The sequence below is a fragment of the Carassius carassius genome, chromosome 31, assembly GCF_963082965.1.
Source record: "Carassius carassius chromosome 31, fCarCar2.1, whole genome shotgun sequence".
NCBI lineage: Eukaryota > Metazoa > Chordata > Actinopteri > Cypriniformes > Cyprinidae > Carassius > Carassius carassius.
The window spans coordinates 27,963,545-27,981,138 of NC_081785.1; the positions used below are offsets into that span (position 1 = coordinate 27,963,545).

General features: G+C 35.8%; 2 protein-coding genes across 2 annotated transcripts in view; one reads left to right on the forward strand and one right to left on the reverse strand.

Moving 5' to 3' along the window:
- Positions 1–11,472, reverse strand: part of LOC132111834 (EARP-interacting protein homolog) — a 54,039-nt gene extending 42,567 nt beyond the window's left edge. Inside the window, exons 1-3 of the mRNA XM_059519455.1 lie at positions 11,313–11,472; positions 10,098–10,181; positions 6,380–6,512 (exon numbers count right to left, since the gene is read on the reverse strand). Of these exons, the coding sequence (XP_059375438.1) occupies positions 6,380–6,512; positions 10,098–10,181; positions 11,313–11,354 (259 nt within the window). The 5' untranslated portion in view covers positions 11,355–11,472. The remainder of the gene's footprint in view (positions 1–6,379; positions 6,513–10,097; positions 10,182–11,312) is intronic.
- Positions 11,473–11,576: 104 nt separating this feature from the next.
- LOC132111832 (trafficking protein particle complex subunit 12-like) overlaps positions 11,577–17,594 on the forward strand; it is a 30,922-nt gene continuing 24,904 nt past the window's right edge. The window contains exons 1-3 of the mRNA XM_059519453.1: positions 11,577–11,674; positions 12,326–13,474; positions 14,874–14,990. Coding sequence (XP_059375436.1) covers positions 12,335–13,474; positions 14,874–14,990 — 1,257 coding nt within the window. The 5' untranslated portion in view covers positions 11,577–11,674; positions 12,326–12,334. The remainder of the gene's footprint in view (positions 11,675–12,325; positions 13,475–14,873; positions 14,991–17,594) is intronic.

Genomic DNA, 17,594 nt, shown 5'->3' on the forward strand with positions numbered 1-17,594 from the left:
ATAATACAAAACAGAAAGCCACATGGTGAAGTTCATGGTAAGTAGTCTATCCATAAAACAATGTCAATATAGACAGTGCATTTTAATGTTTAAAAATGTGTGTATCTTCTCAAATCTGCTGATGATTGCATTACTGCTACAACATAACACGTCCAGTTTCAACTAACTGGAAACGTCTCTTTCACATCCACTTGATTTGTGTATATGTGCATATTTAAGATGGCAATGCAATACATAATATAATATTTCTTAATATTAATGATATGACAACATCTGTAGTCAATATTAGGGGTGCACAATAAATATAACCGATCGTTTTGTGCCTTTATATATCAATGTATCATCATGAGCCGCAGGGTTTAACTTGGTTTTGCTTGTGTATGTTTTTTTTGTATGTTTTAGCCATGATTCCCATCTACTTACATTATAAGACTGACAGACTGCAACAGTTTGAGCTAAAAAATTCAGTTTGTGTTCTACTGAAGAAACAAAGTCACATACATCTCGGATGCCCTGGGGGTAAGCAGATAAACATAACATTTACATTTTTGAGTCAACTATCCCTTTAAAAGAAGTCTCGTATGCTCACCTAACCTGCATTTATTTGATTATTAAAAAAACACATTGATATTGTGAAATATAAAAGTAAAAAAAAAGAACAGCATTTATTTATTTTGTAACAATACAATTTAAAAGTTTGTAATTCAAAAGGTCGGTAATAATAATAATAATAATAATAATAATAATAATTATTATTATTATTATTATTTTATTTAAATAAAATAATAATTGTATTCATAAGCATGTGTTATATTGATAAAAAAGGTATATTAAAGACTAATATTGTTATTAAAGGTTTCTATTGAATAAATGCTGTTCTTCAAAATTCCTGTATCACAGGTTACAAAAATAAATATTAATCAGCACGACTGTCTCTAACTCAAGGATCATTTGACACGGAGTTATTTTAAATTCCATTCTTTTGAATTGTAATGATATTTCACAATATTATAGTTCTTTCTGTATTTCTGATCTGATGAATGCAGACTTCATGATCATGAAGAGACTTCTTTCCAAAAAAAATATGAAAACTAGTAATGTGTCCAAACTTTTGACCAGTACTGTATACAGTAAGTAAAAATAAAACAGGTTTAACATGTAACGATGTATTAATAAAAAGGTTAGGAATCGTATTTGTTTCAAGTGCTTTTTATTGGTGTGGGGGGGCCTGAATTTTACTTAAGGCCTTCAAATATCTAGAACCGGCCCCGTATAACCGTACTATTGTAGTATCGCGATACTAAAGCTTCAAAATTCTGGTGAAGCCACTGTATTTTTCAAATGGTAGTTTTGTCAATAGTGTGCTATCATAAGTAATGTTGTATGAGTGGCAGTACACAATTTAAATCATTCATTTGAACAGGTATTGTCTTCAAAAACATTACTTGAGAGTCTTTTTGAATGCAGCAGCCTTTCTTGCTGTGCCATGTACAATGCTGTGTAGAATTCATTCTTTAAATGCTACTAAGTGTTTCATTTGTCAATCTGACATTTCACGCCTTTTTCTGAGTTGCAGTTTATCAGGAGAAAGGGATTGAAAAGATTTAGAATTTGTTTTTCAACGTCATAATATCTTACATAAAAATAATATGAGTCAGTTTATCCTCATTTCTGGAAACAGGTGTAATAGTTAGTTTATAGAACCAATATGCGATGACGAATGCAATGCATTCGCATCAACGTAACGGCATTCGCAATTGGTTCTCATCAATCCTTATAATGTGATTTTAACATTATGAATCAATTATGCATTTTAATATACCGTCCTCCAGTCAGATTTTGAAATTTTCAAGACATGGGAACAAAAATGCTCCTGTATGAGTGTTTATTTTTATTTATTTTTTTATAACATGATATTTCAGCAATATGACATGAGAAAATAGTACGAAAATAAGTTCAATTGCAAATGTGATTGATTTTATATAGCAAGTTAACATTAAATGACATTTTAGACAAACATTGTCAATAATGATGACTTCATTCTATTTTATAATTAAAATTGTTCTAAACAAAGCAGAACTGTTGCGCTTCTCAGAGCAACACACATCTGTGTTTTGCTTCGTTTCTGAATTTTCTCTTTGTTTTTGAACAAATCAGGCAAATCAATGATTCACTGAGCCATTCATCAAAACAGTCACTTGCTTTATTCCTGAATGAATCCTCTGTGTAAACATATCAGTCTAGTGACTAAATCTTTTACACATACTGCTACGAGCGGTTATAAGCAATCTGGTCTGTATTTCGGTCAGAAGTGTTCGGTGAAGAGCGTGAAGCGATGATCATTGTAGCCAATCACAGACTTACAGTACAGACCAAAAGTTTGGACACACCTTCTCATTTGTTATGTATAGAATTCCATATATAATTCCACATGTGTTAATTCATAGTTTTTGATGCCTTCTACAATTGTGAATCTACAATTTTCATAGTCATGAAAATAAAGAAAACTCTTTGAATGAGAAGGTGTGTCCAAACTTTTGGTCTGTACTGTATCTGTTGAGCACGTGAATACAATGGCCAATCAGAGCTGTTTAAGAAGCCACTCAACAGTGCTCAAAATGTTAGAAGGAAATGCTGGCATCGCCCCATTTAAATAATTTCAGTTGCTTTTCCTTTTGAAAACACTAGTCATGACAGATCTCTAGTGCCTAAGTTCAAGTGGAACAGGAACTGATCATCTCTTCCTCTTTACTAGTTATAGCACGAAATAAACATGAATGAACATCAGAAGGTATCTTGTTTCACCCACGGAAAAAACATCAATACACGCCATTTTTCAAGTTAAAGGGCCATATTTTAATGATCTAAGCGCATTGTCTAATGCTCACAGTGCAATTGTGCTTAGGGGTTGTTCGAATCCACTTTAGCTAGTTTAAGAATGGGAAAAATGGTTGGTGTGTCCAGTGCATGGTCTAAAAGGGTAGTCCCTATTCTATAGTGTTTTGGTGTCGGAGTCTCATATCCCATTCCCTTTAAAAGCCAGTTGTGCATGCACCATTTACATTTTTAAAAATGTTTGTGTGCTGCTGCACATCCCTGTATGTGTAATAAGCAAAGTGTATGCATGTTGTACACCCGCCTATAGGTGCATATTACTAACACACTCTTTAAATAAACTTTAGACAAGGTTACAGTTGGTCAAAGGCGCAGTCTATTTTAGTTGCCTCAAAATAGCAACGTGCCTGAAATGCACCAGAACACAACTTGTTTTCAGACCTGCAAGGCCATGGGCGCACAAATGGGCTTTGCTATTTAAACAATTTGGCACAGGACGTGAAAATGACAACTGCGTCAGGCTGAAACCAGCAGAAAACACTTGTGTCGCGCCTGGCGCAGCATTGCACCGGGTGTTTGATAGGGCCCCAAGTCTACCAAAGTAAATCTACTCTCCTGTTTGGTTTGTTTGTTGGACAAAATGGCTGATTCAACGTCATGATTGGTCAGATCGCCTGTCAATTATGAGTCTGATACTGAATTTAAACAAAAGCTTAATAAGTGTCTGTTTTAGACAAAAATCAGTTCAACTGTAAATCTGTTCACACATCACAGTTTGTTAATGTACTGCATAACATTGACTAATCCACTAATTCAGCTATGAATTGGTAGATTTCATACTGTGGTTCTTTTCTGCTGCTAAAGCTGTTGAAATGGCTGTTTCCATGTAGCGGAGCACAAGTGTACGTCAGAGTCAGAATAAAGCTGTTCTCAGATCAGATCGTTGAGTGTGGGTGATGACGGAGGCAGACTCAGTGCCGCCCGGCTACTCCATTAGCTTTAATGTCACGGTAATTACATTCCTCTTTTGAACTCCACTATGACATATTGCACATTGGCCTCATCACAATGAAGATGGAAGGAGAAATGAAAAAAAGGGAAAAAAAGCCATATCTTGAGTTTTCACTCAGAAAAGGAATGTTCCCCACTATGCAAACTGTCAGTAACAAGCCACAGGCGTTAGTCTTATAAACACAGGATTTAATTACAATGTTCACTTTCAATTGTTTCTTTGTGTTTTTGTATGTTTTTAATTGCCTCGAGGCGAGTGTAAGAATGTGTCATATATTGCTTTAATGTGACATGACGGTGCCAGTGAACTCACAGCACATAGAACCACACATAAAGTAGACAGTCTTTTGTGAAGTTTTACTCATGAGGTTAGAAGTACACTGAATGCAAGTACAAGAACTTGTACAATTGGAAGACAGCAGTGGAATCATTAGATTACAACCCGAATTCCGGAAAAGTTGGGACGTTTTTTAAATTTTAATAAAATGAAAACTAAAGGAATTTCAAATCACATGAGCCAATATTTTATTCACAATAGAACATAGATAACGTAGCAAATGTTTAAACTGAGAAATTTTACACTTTTATCCACTTAATTAGCTCATTTAAAATTGAATGCCTGCTACAGGTCTCAAAAAAGTTGGCACGGGGGCAACAAATGGCTAAAAAAGCAAGCAGTTTTGAAAAGATTCAGCTGGGAGAACATCTAGTGATTAATTAAGTTGATTTTGAAATTGATATCAGGTCTGTAACATGATTAGCTATAAAAGCTTTGTCTTAGAGAAGCAGAGTCTCTCAGAAGTAAAGATGGGCAGAGGCTCTCCAATCTGTGAAAGACTGCGTAAAAAAATTGTGGAAAACTTTAAAAACAATGTTCCTCAACGTCAAATTGCAAAGGCTTTGCAAATCTCATCATCTACAGTGCATAACATCATCAAAAGATTCAGAGAAACTGGACAAATCTCTGTGCGTAAGGGACAAGGCCGGAGACCTTTATTGGATGCCCGTGGTCTTCGGGCTCTCAGACGACACTGCATCACTCATCGGCATGATTGTGTCAATGACATTACTAAATGGGCCCAGGAATACTTTCAGAAACCACTGTCGGTAAACACAATCCACCGTGCCATCAGCAGATGCCAACTAAAGCTCTATCATGCAAAAAGGAAGCCATATGTGAACATGGTCCAGAAGCGCCGTCGTGTCCTGTGGGCCAAGGCTCATTTAAAATGGACTATTTCAAAGTGGAATAGTGTTTTATGGTCAGACGAGTCCAAATTTGACATTCTTGTTGGAAATCACGGACGCCGTGTCCTCCGGGCTAAAGAGGAGGGAGACCTTCCAGCATGTTATCAGCGTTCAGTTCAAAAGCCAGCATCTCTGATGGTATGGGGGTGCATAAGTGCATACGGTATGGGCAGCTTGCATGTTTTGGAAGGCTCTGTGAATGCTGAAAGGTATATAAAGGTTTTAGAGCAACATATGCTTCCCTCCAAACAACGTCTATTTCAGGGAAGGCCTTGTTTATTTCAGCAGGACAATGCAAAACCACATACTGCAGCTATAACAACAGCATGGCTTCGTCGTAGAAGAGTCCGGGTGCTAACCTGGCCTGCCTGCAGTCCAGATCTTTCACCTATAGAGAACATTTGGCGCATCATTAAACGAAAAATACGTCAAAGACGACCACGAACTCTTCAGCAGCTGGAAATCTATATAAGGCAAGAATGGGACCAAATTCCAACAACAAAACTCCAGCAACTCATAGCCTCAATGCCCAGACGTCTTCAAACTGTTTTGAAAAGAAAAGGAGATGCTACACCATGGTAAACATGCCCCGTCCCAACTATTTTGAGACCTGTAGCAGAAATCAAAATTGAAATGAGCTCATTTTGTGCATAAAATTGTAAACTTTCTCAGTTTAAACATTTGCTATGTTATCTATGTTCTATTGTGAATAAAATATTGGCTCATGTGATTTGAAAGTCTTTTAGTTTTCATTTTATTAAAATTTAAAAAACGTCCCAACTTTTCCGGAATTCGGGTTGTAATAAACTTATTGAGAAATTGACTAGATTAATTTGCAAATCTACACAGCATATCAATGCTCAAAATAAAAAGGCTGTTCTAAACAGTAGACAGCAAAATGATGCTACCTTAGGAGATATATATAACTACTACCTAGTCACTTAGTAGCATGTATATTTCTGGCATATTGGCTGTTTATTATTACTTATAAAGCACATTTTAATGCCTTATTCTGCATGACTGGTATTTAGATCCTTTTATATGTGCAAACACACGCACCCCCACACGCACGCACACACACACACACACACACACACACACACATACAGAATAGAATATTTTGTAACATTATAAATGTTTTAAATGTCACTTATGTGCTGTTTAATGCATATTGGCTGAATAAAAGCATTTTTTTTAAACACACACTAGTATATCAGTATATCATTTAGTGAATCCTGCCTGTAGTTTTTAGTCAATAGTGAGAGGAAGAGAAAGAGAGACTCACTCTTGCTGTAGCAGGTGGTCAGCACTGCCTTGTCTGCAGGACTGCCGTTGATGTGCCAGATCTCACCAGCATCGTGCAGGAGAACGCTCTTATTAATCATATTATTCTCATCATCAAAGTCAATGATGTGAATCTGCAGAAGAGAAAAAACAGAGCGTCCAGATGGCAGTTCAAAGAGCTGGGACTAGACTCGCAGATATTTGCTTTAATATGACAGTAAATGAAATCTCAAACGCTTTTTAACTTCACACACTCCTGACACTCATTTCCCAGTTTTTATTTCAACTTTGAAGCGACTGCATCTTTTGAACTAATGTTAGATGCCTAAAAGTTATATGCAGAGCACGGCACATTTGAAGAGGCAGTAGAAAGTTATTTTACTGAGAGACTTCATGTGCACTGTTGGTAATATTCCACTGTAAGTGTTGTCATTATGTGGATAATGGAGTTGTGTTCACGTCACAAAATCATATTCTGTGTCTCATTTTTCACTAAAAACATCTAAACAGCATTAAAATAGATCAGATCACTTGGTGAAGCAAAACTGAAAGACATTTGGTCTTTTAATCTTGATAAATAATTTAGATAAATCATATTTTAGGACAAGACACTCCAAGCAAAACCATTGTTTAATTTTATTGCACTTTTTCTATTTGCGTCTGCATATTACAATACATATCTTTAAAGGCTGTTTTCTCAAAATGAGTCAGAAGTCTCCACTTCAGCAGCACTTTCAGACATCAAACTTAGCAGTTTTATTTACCTTAATATTCTGAAGGCTTTTTTACAGAGTTTGTTCATCATTCACCTGACTTTTATTTATTTTTTTAAATCAGTGTTGTTGTTTATTCTGTCTGATATATGGAGTCAATAAAAGAGCAATACGAAATCCCCTCTGTAAAAATCTTTAACTCTAATATGTAAAAAAAAAAAAAAAAAAAAAAAAAAAAAAAAAATAGTGAATTAGAAACTGGCTTTATCCAATGTTCAGATTTCTGTTCTACAAATAAATGCAAATTAGAGCATATTTATTTAGATAATGCCTCATTTGCATGTCCAAACATACTATTTAAAAAAACCTGTAATATAAAATAACTGTTAATATAATGTGATTAGTCAATAAGGAAAGTATGGAGAGACCTGTAATTAACAAATTTACAACGACTTTAAGGTTTTGGTGATTCAGCAGATTTTACACAGTTTATACATTTAATCATAGGTTCACCATGAACACATTTTTGAAATGCCCAGATTCTCCAGAATATCATGCTTGAACTATGCACAAACTCTTAGATTTTCAAAGTGTCTGCAACTTTGTATAAATTCCAGGCATAAATCTCACTTCTCAATTAATAACAACACTAAAGAGTGTTATGAAATTTGTCACTGGTATATATATATATATATTTTTTATTTTTTATTTTTTTGTCTTTCTGGTCACCTGTGAAGGTGTATGACATGTGAGAAAGAGCGAGAGTGAGCGCATGCATACTGTACGTGAGGAGCTGAAGAGGAAGCCATTAACCTTGGGTTGGCCTGCACTGAAGGAGAATTATTAGGCAACGTTATAAGTTTATGGAGGGAAGGAATACAAATAAATTCTGATGGCTGGACAGGATAATTGGTGGAGTCGGAAGGTTCTGTAATGAGTGCTGGGCCGGAAGAGACTCGCTCATGATTTATCAGCCTGAATGATCACACGGGCCTCGTCTCTTGCCGTAGTGGTTATGTGAAGGAGCGGTCAGGGGCTCGGTTTCAGAGGAGCACAGCAAGCCTCAGTATGTGGCGCTCAGGAAATGACTTGCTGCAGGGAGGGTTTATGACACTGCGAAAAAAATTCTTACTGTGCAAAATGTTGTTCTGTGTATGCTTAAAGTAAGAAAAACAAAGCTTTTTGGAAGCTGCCAAGTGAAAAATAAAGACCATACAGTTGTGCTCATAACTTTACAAACCCTTCACAGAATATGCAAAATACCTGTCATTGTTTCAGTGTTCAGATTCAGGTTTACTACTCAATCAACAGACAATTATTTTTGTTTTTATTCTGTGGAACACAAAAGAAGATTTGGAATGACATGAGTTAATAAAAAAGTTTTTTTTGTTTTTGTTTTCAGAATAAATCCCCCTTTGTCATGTGGAATTTACAGGGCTGGATGATATGGCTAACAAAAACATATCACAATATTTTTTTTCCATATCAGTCGATATCAATAAGTATCACAATAAATTTCAAATTATGAAACAGGTTTGTGTTACCTGACTTTGACTCATATCTTCAGCACAGTTTGCAGTGCAGGATGCAATATTAATAATATAACTTTTTCTGTCTCTTAGGAATGCACATTTGACAGTAGCTTGAGTTTGGATGCAGGCGTAAATTTATGTCCGTTATCAAAAACAGTGACATCTGTAAAAAATGTAACAACCTCATCTTTATGTTTAGATCATGATAACCACAGTTAAAACCACACATGGCACCTCAATACCATGGTAAAAATATAACTACATGGTTTCTGGGTATTTGTATGAAAAACAGTAGTCTAAAAACATTTAATACATTTTTTTATACATTTAATACATCTAAATTAATAATAGAATAAAATTTGATGCCCATTTCTGACACAATACCATGGTGAAGTTAGTGTTATTACAGTAAATCTATAGTAAATGATCGTTCAAAACTTTTTGATTCCGATACTTTGATACTGGTTTCTGAACGATACTTTTTTCGATACAAATTTAATGAAATATAAAAATACATGAACTAAAAATTATCGAACTCAATACCCAGCCCTAGAAGTTATGTTGTATCTTTGGGGCAAATAACATGATATTCTCTTTGATCTTATTCTTGATCTTTTTATTTCTTTTATATCTATTATTTTACCATATGTTATCATATATAATATTAATTATTCTATTTATTTTATAATACTGATAATTATTATATCTTAATTATTAATTTATTATCTCATTTATTTTGCTAAATGTTATCATTATTTATCTTAATTTGCATTAATTAATTATTAATCTTATTAATTCCATATATATATTTTTTTAAGGTTAAACATCTTAAAGAATTCTGCAAGTATATTAACAGTTTTGATTAGCACAGCTAATTTTTTTTTTCTTTTTTTAAGAGGCTGTGTTTGGGAAACCTGTTTGCAAACAGTCATTTGTAGTCATTACAAATCACTATTAATGCCTGCATATTTAAATGTTTGTGAAATCTTCCAACTATTAAAACAAAGTCTGATATAAACAACAATAAAATTGCAACAGACTCAAATATAGTACCAGAAAGGTTACTGGAGAGTCACCTCCAAATGCATTAAAACTGCCCCCCTACCCTAACAAGGGCTAATGTAACAATGCAACAATAAATGCTTACTTGCTTTTTACCTGCTGTGACAAACAAAAATATTTTTTTGTGTGTTCTATTTTCTTGAGTTGCCGTAAAACTATGCTAACAGTTTTATAGTATAACTTTCATTTTAATAAGTTTCTATATGATAGGCCCAACATCAGTTAATGCAATAGCTGGTGTGTAGTGTAGTGTAGTGTGTTATATGTGTGAGCATGAATTAATAAACATGACAAGCACACACATCCCTGCTATAAAAAAGTCCTTTCAATATATAACATCATTATAGCAAATATGAGAATTCCAGATAAATCCACAGGATGCACAATAAATCCCATGTGTCCGTCCACTCACCTGGTTATCAAATTTGAGTGACTGTGTGCCCACTAGAAACCTGATGGCATCTGTCTCAGCTGTCTGAGCTGTCAGAGCACGTGCCTGAAAACATGCAGAGAGGACGACAGCCCATGCATTAATGATACACAGCCAAAATGCTAGACAATACAATACAATTATGACACCAAATGCCTGCGAGCTGCTACCTGGACTGCATTTCTGGGCATCATAGGTGAGCTCATTAGTATGTTTGCTGCCCATAGTTCACACAAAAATGCTCTCTAGATAAGCAGCTTACTAGGTACATGATTGCTAGGTAGGAAGCATTGCAATCTAGACAAGCAGCTCACTTGATATCCAAAAGTGCTGTTTCTAGGTAGCTTACTAGATGCCCAAAACTGCTGTCTAGCTAAACATATCATTTAAATGACCTAATGACATCTGGATAGACAGCAAACAATACTGTCTGTGTAGGGAGCTCACTAAACACAGCTAAAAATACATAAATATTGTGTGATCCAGTGTTATTTTAGTATCAGTGAGATGCAGTTAAATCTTTTTTATTTTAATTTAATCGTATTTCAATTAATTTGTTTTATTTAGTTAATTAATTCATTTAATTGTCATTTTAATTTAAGGTTTTAGTAAGTTTTTTTTTTTTTTTTCCCTAGTCTATATTATTTTTAGTTTTAGTTAGTTTTGTTCATCAAGTTAAACTGTATGGAAATGATCTAAAATAAGAGCTAGCTGAAATACGTTTATTTTATTGTGTTATATTTTATTTCAGTTAATGTTTATTTTATTTAGTTAAGTTTAGTTTAGTTAGCTGTAATAACTCTGGTCTAATCTTAAGTAGGTTAACAATAGTACAAAAAAAATATACAAATATGGTACTAAATAAACAAAACAAAACATGATTTATGAATACATATGGTGTATATCTTTTATTTGGTGAATGTCTTTTATTTTGGCATTTATTTATGAACATGACAAACGTAATATATTGCAGTGCTATGGTATTAGCATCTGATCCTACACTTATTAATGTGTATACTTACATTGTGACAGATGTATAAAACGGAAAAGGAAAATAGCTCTCCATGTGTTATGTTTAATACAAAATCTAGTTTTTAATAAGATAACTATCACAACAGTCAAACACAGTTCCCAGTTCACTGTGAAACAGCTCGTGTGTTGTGTGCATAAATGAAAAGGTAAACAATGCTACAGTACCTGAAACTCCAGGCCGTAAATAACTGGTGCATCATCCTCCATCTTCACTCAGTCAGACACTTATTTATTTATCATTTAATTCAGAGTGAAACATTCTCCTGTTCATCAAATACTACTAACAGCTACAGCAGTTCCGCAAGAGTGAAATAAGACTTACGCAAACATCGCATGGAAACTCCCGTAACACTCTTCACTACGACATAGTTCTTAGGGGTTTTTAGCGTAAGTGTTGTTCGAGAATACTAGCCTCCGACGTAGCGAAGATGTTTGACACCTTTCGCACACCGTAGGGTTATTCTTCCTACGTCCGCGCGCATGCGTGTGTTTACATTGCTGTCATCCTAGCGTTCATTTCACAGAAGGTAAAGTCTTGTTGTTGTTGTTTTTTTACTGTTTTATAATATTATATATATTTCTCTCTATGCTGACGTGTGGTGAAGAATCTGAGGGTCTGACTAAATGTCAGCATTGCGTTTTAGTTACAGAGCTCTTCAGATATTCAATATGTGATTATTATTATTGTTAAACAGCATTTTAATCGTGTTTCTGTTTTAATTGTTTCCTCCAGAATGTTCCTCCAGATTATTATTATTATTATTATTATTGTTGTTTTCTTTAAAAAAGCTTAAAGGCTACTTGTAAAATCATGATATTTCTCTATACTTTAGTCTTTCTGATTGATTTGTGTTCTAGTATTTAATTAAATGATTGTTTCCTTAAATATTTTGTGAACTAAGATAATGCTAAATGTCTTGTGCTATATTAAGCGGCTCTAAAAAAAAAACTCTGAATTTCAGCTAATTGTATTTAATATGATTTTTTAGTAGAATACATTTCCATTTAATTGCAGTTAATATGCAATTAAGTGTCCAAAACATTACATTCAGTTCATACTTTTATATTTTTAATGTAGATTATTTGCACAATAAGTATGCTAAAGTCTCCTTCTAGGATGTTTATGTGACTATAGTTTATTTATTAGTCATTGATCTCTGTTTTGTCTGAACATCCAGATTGTACTCATGGACCGCAGTGAAGGTCAGAGACCTGTTTCTCTGGACATAGATGAAGCAGATGAGATGCTAGAAGCCTCCATCCCATCCCAGACCGACCCGACAGAAGACTCTTTCCAAGAGAGCATCGATCTGGACGCCGAAACGTTTGTTTCGCCGCAGGATGACAGCTGTCACTCTGAGAGCCTGATGGACAAGCTGAATGACCAGATGATGGAGAGCGTGATGATTTCTGACTCCCCGAATAGCGAGGAAGAGGACGTGGTCCCCATCGACTCGCTTTTGGAGCAGAATGAAGACGAGGAGGCCAAAACACCTGATAGAGATTCAGAAGGAAGAAACGAAGACATAAGCACAGCAAGCGCTGCTGAACCTGACGAGGCATCTGAAGCTTTATGTAAAGAAGGAAGCGAGGAGGAGAAGATTGTGCAGGTGGATGACAAAAGGGCAAATGTTGCACCAGATGACCCAAAACCAGAGGTTCCCAAAACTCAGGATACATCGCTTGAGATGGATAAGGATACGTCCCCCAAAGACGAGGCCGTCCCGGTGTGTACCATCTTCAGCCAAGGTGTGCAAGCCAAAGCACAAGCTCTGATTCCCGACGGCTTTCAGCCCACACTAGTAAAATCTCCAAGTTTTACCATCGGCAACACAGAAACCCCCAACAGACTGGTCCCTCAGGTGTGCCAGCCGAGCCCCAGCCTCAGCAAGTTCTTCACGGATAGCAGCGCGGTCAACCCCGCTTCAGACTTCTTCGATTCTTTCACAACGTCCACGTCTTTCATATCAATCAGCAACCCAAACGCAGAGTCGCCCAAAGCAGCCGCCCCGCCAGAGACTCTTCTCTTATCTGCCGCCACTGCTGCGGAAACTGTGCCGACCAGGACGTACTTCACTCCCGTCGCCACCAAACCTGGAGGAAGCCCCGTAGAGCCCATGAACAAGCTCCAGGCTGTGTTCCAGAGCAGAGACGACCCCTTCGGAAGCGCTCTGATCACCAGTGATCTGGATAAGCGCTATGACGCATGGCTTCCCTCAGAAGACACCAGGAGAGTGCTGATATCGGTGGCCACACAGCAGATCAGTCCTGTCCAGATAGACAGAGAACAGCTGGCCATGCCTGGACTCAAGTTTGACAACCTGCAGGTCAGTGCAGCATTACAGCTCCAAAAATGAACAGTGTGTCATCATTAAAGGGTATCACTGCCATTGACTTGTATTGTGTTATAATGTCAATAGTGTATAAATGAACAAAGTGTATTCTGCACCAATAAATCCCTTTTTATTTGTCAGCACTGCCACACTCTTAAAAAAAAGTTATTTATTGCTGTTGCTTTCTTGTGGTTCTTTAGATGATTCTTCTTCACAAGAACTCATCACCGAAAGATTCTTTAGGGAACCCAAAATGGTTAACCGTGCAGATGATGTGAAACATCTCACCCGGTGGCTTTTTGACCCCCAGGGCTTTTGTGAAAACTAGAGCTCATACCTGCACATTTTTTGTATCCCAGTCCACTGTTGGATCGAGCCCAGTGCATTATGGGGGTTTGCAGCACTTTTTGTCTGTTTCCTCTAGTCATGTAGTTCTTAATTGCCAGTCTTGCTTTTGAGCTAATTTGAGCGAATTACCCATTTATCATGGAATACATGAAGATACTTTTTTATTAGGGCTGCATGATAAATCTCCATCACCACGATCATATTTTGCGCATGTTTTGCACAGCTTGTCAGTGAACAATGGGTCTGTGTAGTACATGCTTCTCATTGTGAAAGCGTGCAGGTGATGGAGATCTACCGCTAATCACAGAACCGGCATTACTGACAAGATGCGCATTAAATATCACACAATTTATCGTGCAGCCCTGTTTATTATGCATATTACTGGGTTTTGAGTAAACAATAAAAACATACAGGTTTGGTGCAATATTCGATTATAATGACAGAATTTTCTTCAGTAGCATAATTAAAGGCTTCACTAGAAGCTTTCTGTTTCAATAGTAAATATGTCTGCGAAGCACATACTCTAACATTCGAAAATGTCTGGAAAGTTTGATAAAATTAATACTTTTATTCTGCAAGGATGCATTAAATTGTACAAAAGTGACAGTAAAGGCATTTACAATATTATTTGACATAAATGCTGTTCTTGTGAACACTGTATTCATTAAAGAATCCTGAACAATAAAATGTGAGCAGCAAGTCATCATATTTTCATGATTTCTGAAGATCATGTGACACTGAAGACTGGAGGAATGATGCTGAAAATACAGCTGCACATCACAGAAATAAATTACATGGAAAACAGTTATTTTAAATTGTAATATTATATCACAGTATTATGTTTTTTACTGTATTTTTATCAATCAATCTAAAAATAAAAACAAATTTTCAGGTCTTTAACTTGCATTAAATATGTGTCTAGTAAATAATCTATTTTTAGATAACAAATATATAGTGAACAAACCAGAGACAGTCGTCCCTTTTCTTTGCTCTTGGTGTTGTTACTCTATGAGTGAAGCAGAAACTAAAGCTCTCTGGTTTACAGGGCGATGCGGTGAAAGATCTCATGCAGCGTTTTATGGGCGACCAGGCCGCTATGAAGAGACAGGTGCTCTCGGCCAACTCAGTGGAGCAGAACTTCCTCGGTCTCAAGCGGCTGATAGTGAGTAGCACATCATATTTATTCCTTCATGGAGATCTTCACATTTTCGACTCAATGAAGCACAGACAGACACGTGTCTTGTCTTTTTTTCTTTTTTTTTTTTTTGAGTGGCATTTATAGCGGAGCTCAACTTTTTAAACTTGCTCTCCATCTCCATTTATTTTTGAGTTCCATGACTGTTCAGACTCTAATTAATTAATTAATTCAGTGCAAAACTCAGAGCAGCTACCTTGCAGTGTATTTGAGCCATTAGTTGGTAAAGTAGGAGTGTTTCTCTGAGACTGGTGCAGGACAGACAATCAAAATATCATATACCTGTAGTCACTCACAATGTAGTTATGTGAATTTAGTCCTGAATTTTAATCTCTTGGATTATTGTAGAAAATAAACTCTGTGACTAACAAAAGTTTAGGATTCTTACATGTTTTGTCCATCATGATCTTCATAAATGAACACAACTTATGCAATTTCAAGCCTACGTTTATTTAACTTGCAGAAGTAAAAAGCTAAAATCAGGCTATACCATAAATTGACCACACCATGATTATATGACTTTAACGATTTATAAAAAAAAATATATGCATTTTTTTTTTCCGTGAACGTTTGAATGAGTACATTTATAAACACAATGAGTATGTGAAAGCGATAAGTGTGTAAATGAGTTTACACGTTCAATGGAATAAAACAAGCATAAAACATTCAAATATACTGAGCTTGTGTTAAAAAGACTTTATTTCAGGCAAAAAGCCATTTAGGATGATGGAACTGGAAGTGCTTCCCAGGTTTCGGCCTACAAAAATATTAATCCCTGCAGCACAGAAAATAGTCACATTCAAGCGTTTAAGTGCTTAATTGTTTTTGTTTAATCCAGTTATTTAAAGTTTACTCCACTGCTTCCAATCCAATTAATTTCATTCTTATTGATTGAGGTGATCACATGAAGGCGTTTCAGTTCGATTGAGCCACTGATATGATAATAAATAATTATTGTGGGTGCATGCAAACATGCTGATGTTATATCACTAGCAAAGTCATCACACACACATACAGTATTTATCAGGAATATTCAGTATATCCATGTACATGTTATATTCCATCATTTTGCCCATCTCTATTTGAGATTGTGTGTGTGTGTGTGTGTGTGTGTGTGTGTGTGTGTGTGTGTGTGTGTGTGTCAAGTGTCAGCTATAGCTCTATGGGCCCAAAACTACTGCCTCATTGATTTACCTCTGAACACACAGACAGGCCTGAGACACACAGCCTTGCCTGCTGTGCCCACGACCTTCACCGAATGACAAGGAGACAGTGTGTGTGTGTGTGTGTGTGGCACTGCCAGTGGAAGCATGAGCTCTAATCCCCATATCCTGGGCTTCACAGATTAGATCAAGAAGCTCTGGAGCAGAGAAATACGTGTGAGACGCACACAGAAGATCAGTCCTCTGAATATAGTGAGGCATTCATGGACGGTGTGTTAACAAATACATTTACATTCATGCATTTGGCAGATGCTTTTAGCCAAAGCGACCCACATTTCATCTGAAGTATACATTCATTAGTTCATGTATTTAATGGAAATCAAACCCATGACCTTGGCGTTAACAGTGCCATGCATTACTGCTTGAGCAACAGGAGTCATATATGTTTGTGTGCCCCTAAACTTAACATGTAACTAGGGATGTTAATTTTGGTTATTTTTCCGAATCAACAACCAACGCTCATTAACCGATTATTAACCGTCAACCGACAAGATTGTTTTAAATTAAATTAGAAAAGATGTGTCTGTGACCCATTAAAAATGCTAACATTTGTTTCCCAGGGATTAATTTTACATGCAGCATTGCAGCAAACAACAGAACATGAGGATTCACATGTTCATCATATAATATCACGCACCTGCAGCTTTGCTACCTTGACAATGCAGCCTGGTTATTATCATAAGAAAATACAGTCAGTCAAACATGAAAAAAACAAAACACTGCTCAGTTAAAATATGTAGAATAATCTGTGACTTTAAGTTAAATAACTGTACAACTGTGATGTTATGCAAAACATTTTGTTTTACGTGGATATTGCATCACAAATAAGGAAACATTTGATTTTGTGTCGAATTAGAGACCCAACATTGGTTTCAGTTTCGGTTTAGCCTAAATTAATTTGTTTTGGCTTGACGTTTATATTGCTATAGTTTCTTATATTTTTAATTATTGTTCTTTTCTAAATACTGTTAATTTAAAAGATTGTTGTGGAGTGAGGGGGACTAACGTAGCCTTGCTATGTTTACAGTTTATTATAATGTTTGTAAGCCTATCGCGTAGCCATTTGGCCTATTTCTGAATGAAATAATAAGACGCGACTTATGTTTTTTTTTCTCTGTAAAAACACTTTTTCGGTCAAAATTCTTAACGGAAGGATAACGGTTAACCGATTAAAATGAACATCCCTACATTTAACTAAATCATCTGCAGTTAATTGCAAACATTTACTTGTCCCATCCTTGTTTTAATAGGAAATATGGGCAGAAAACTGAACTCGTTAAGCCATTTGAATATTTTATATCCCTAAATTACCCTTCATAAAGGTTATGTAAGATGTGCTTCCAAATAC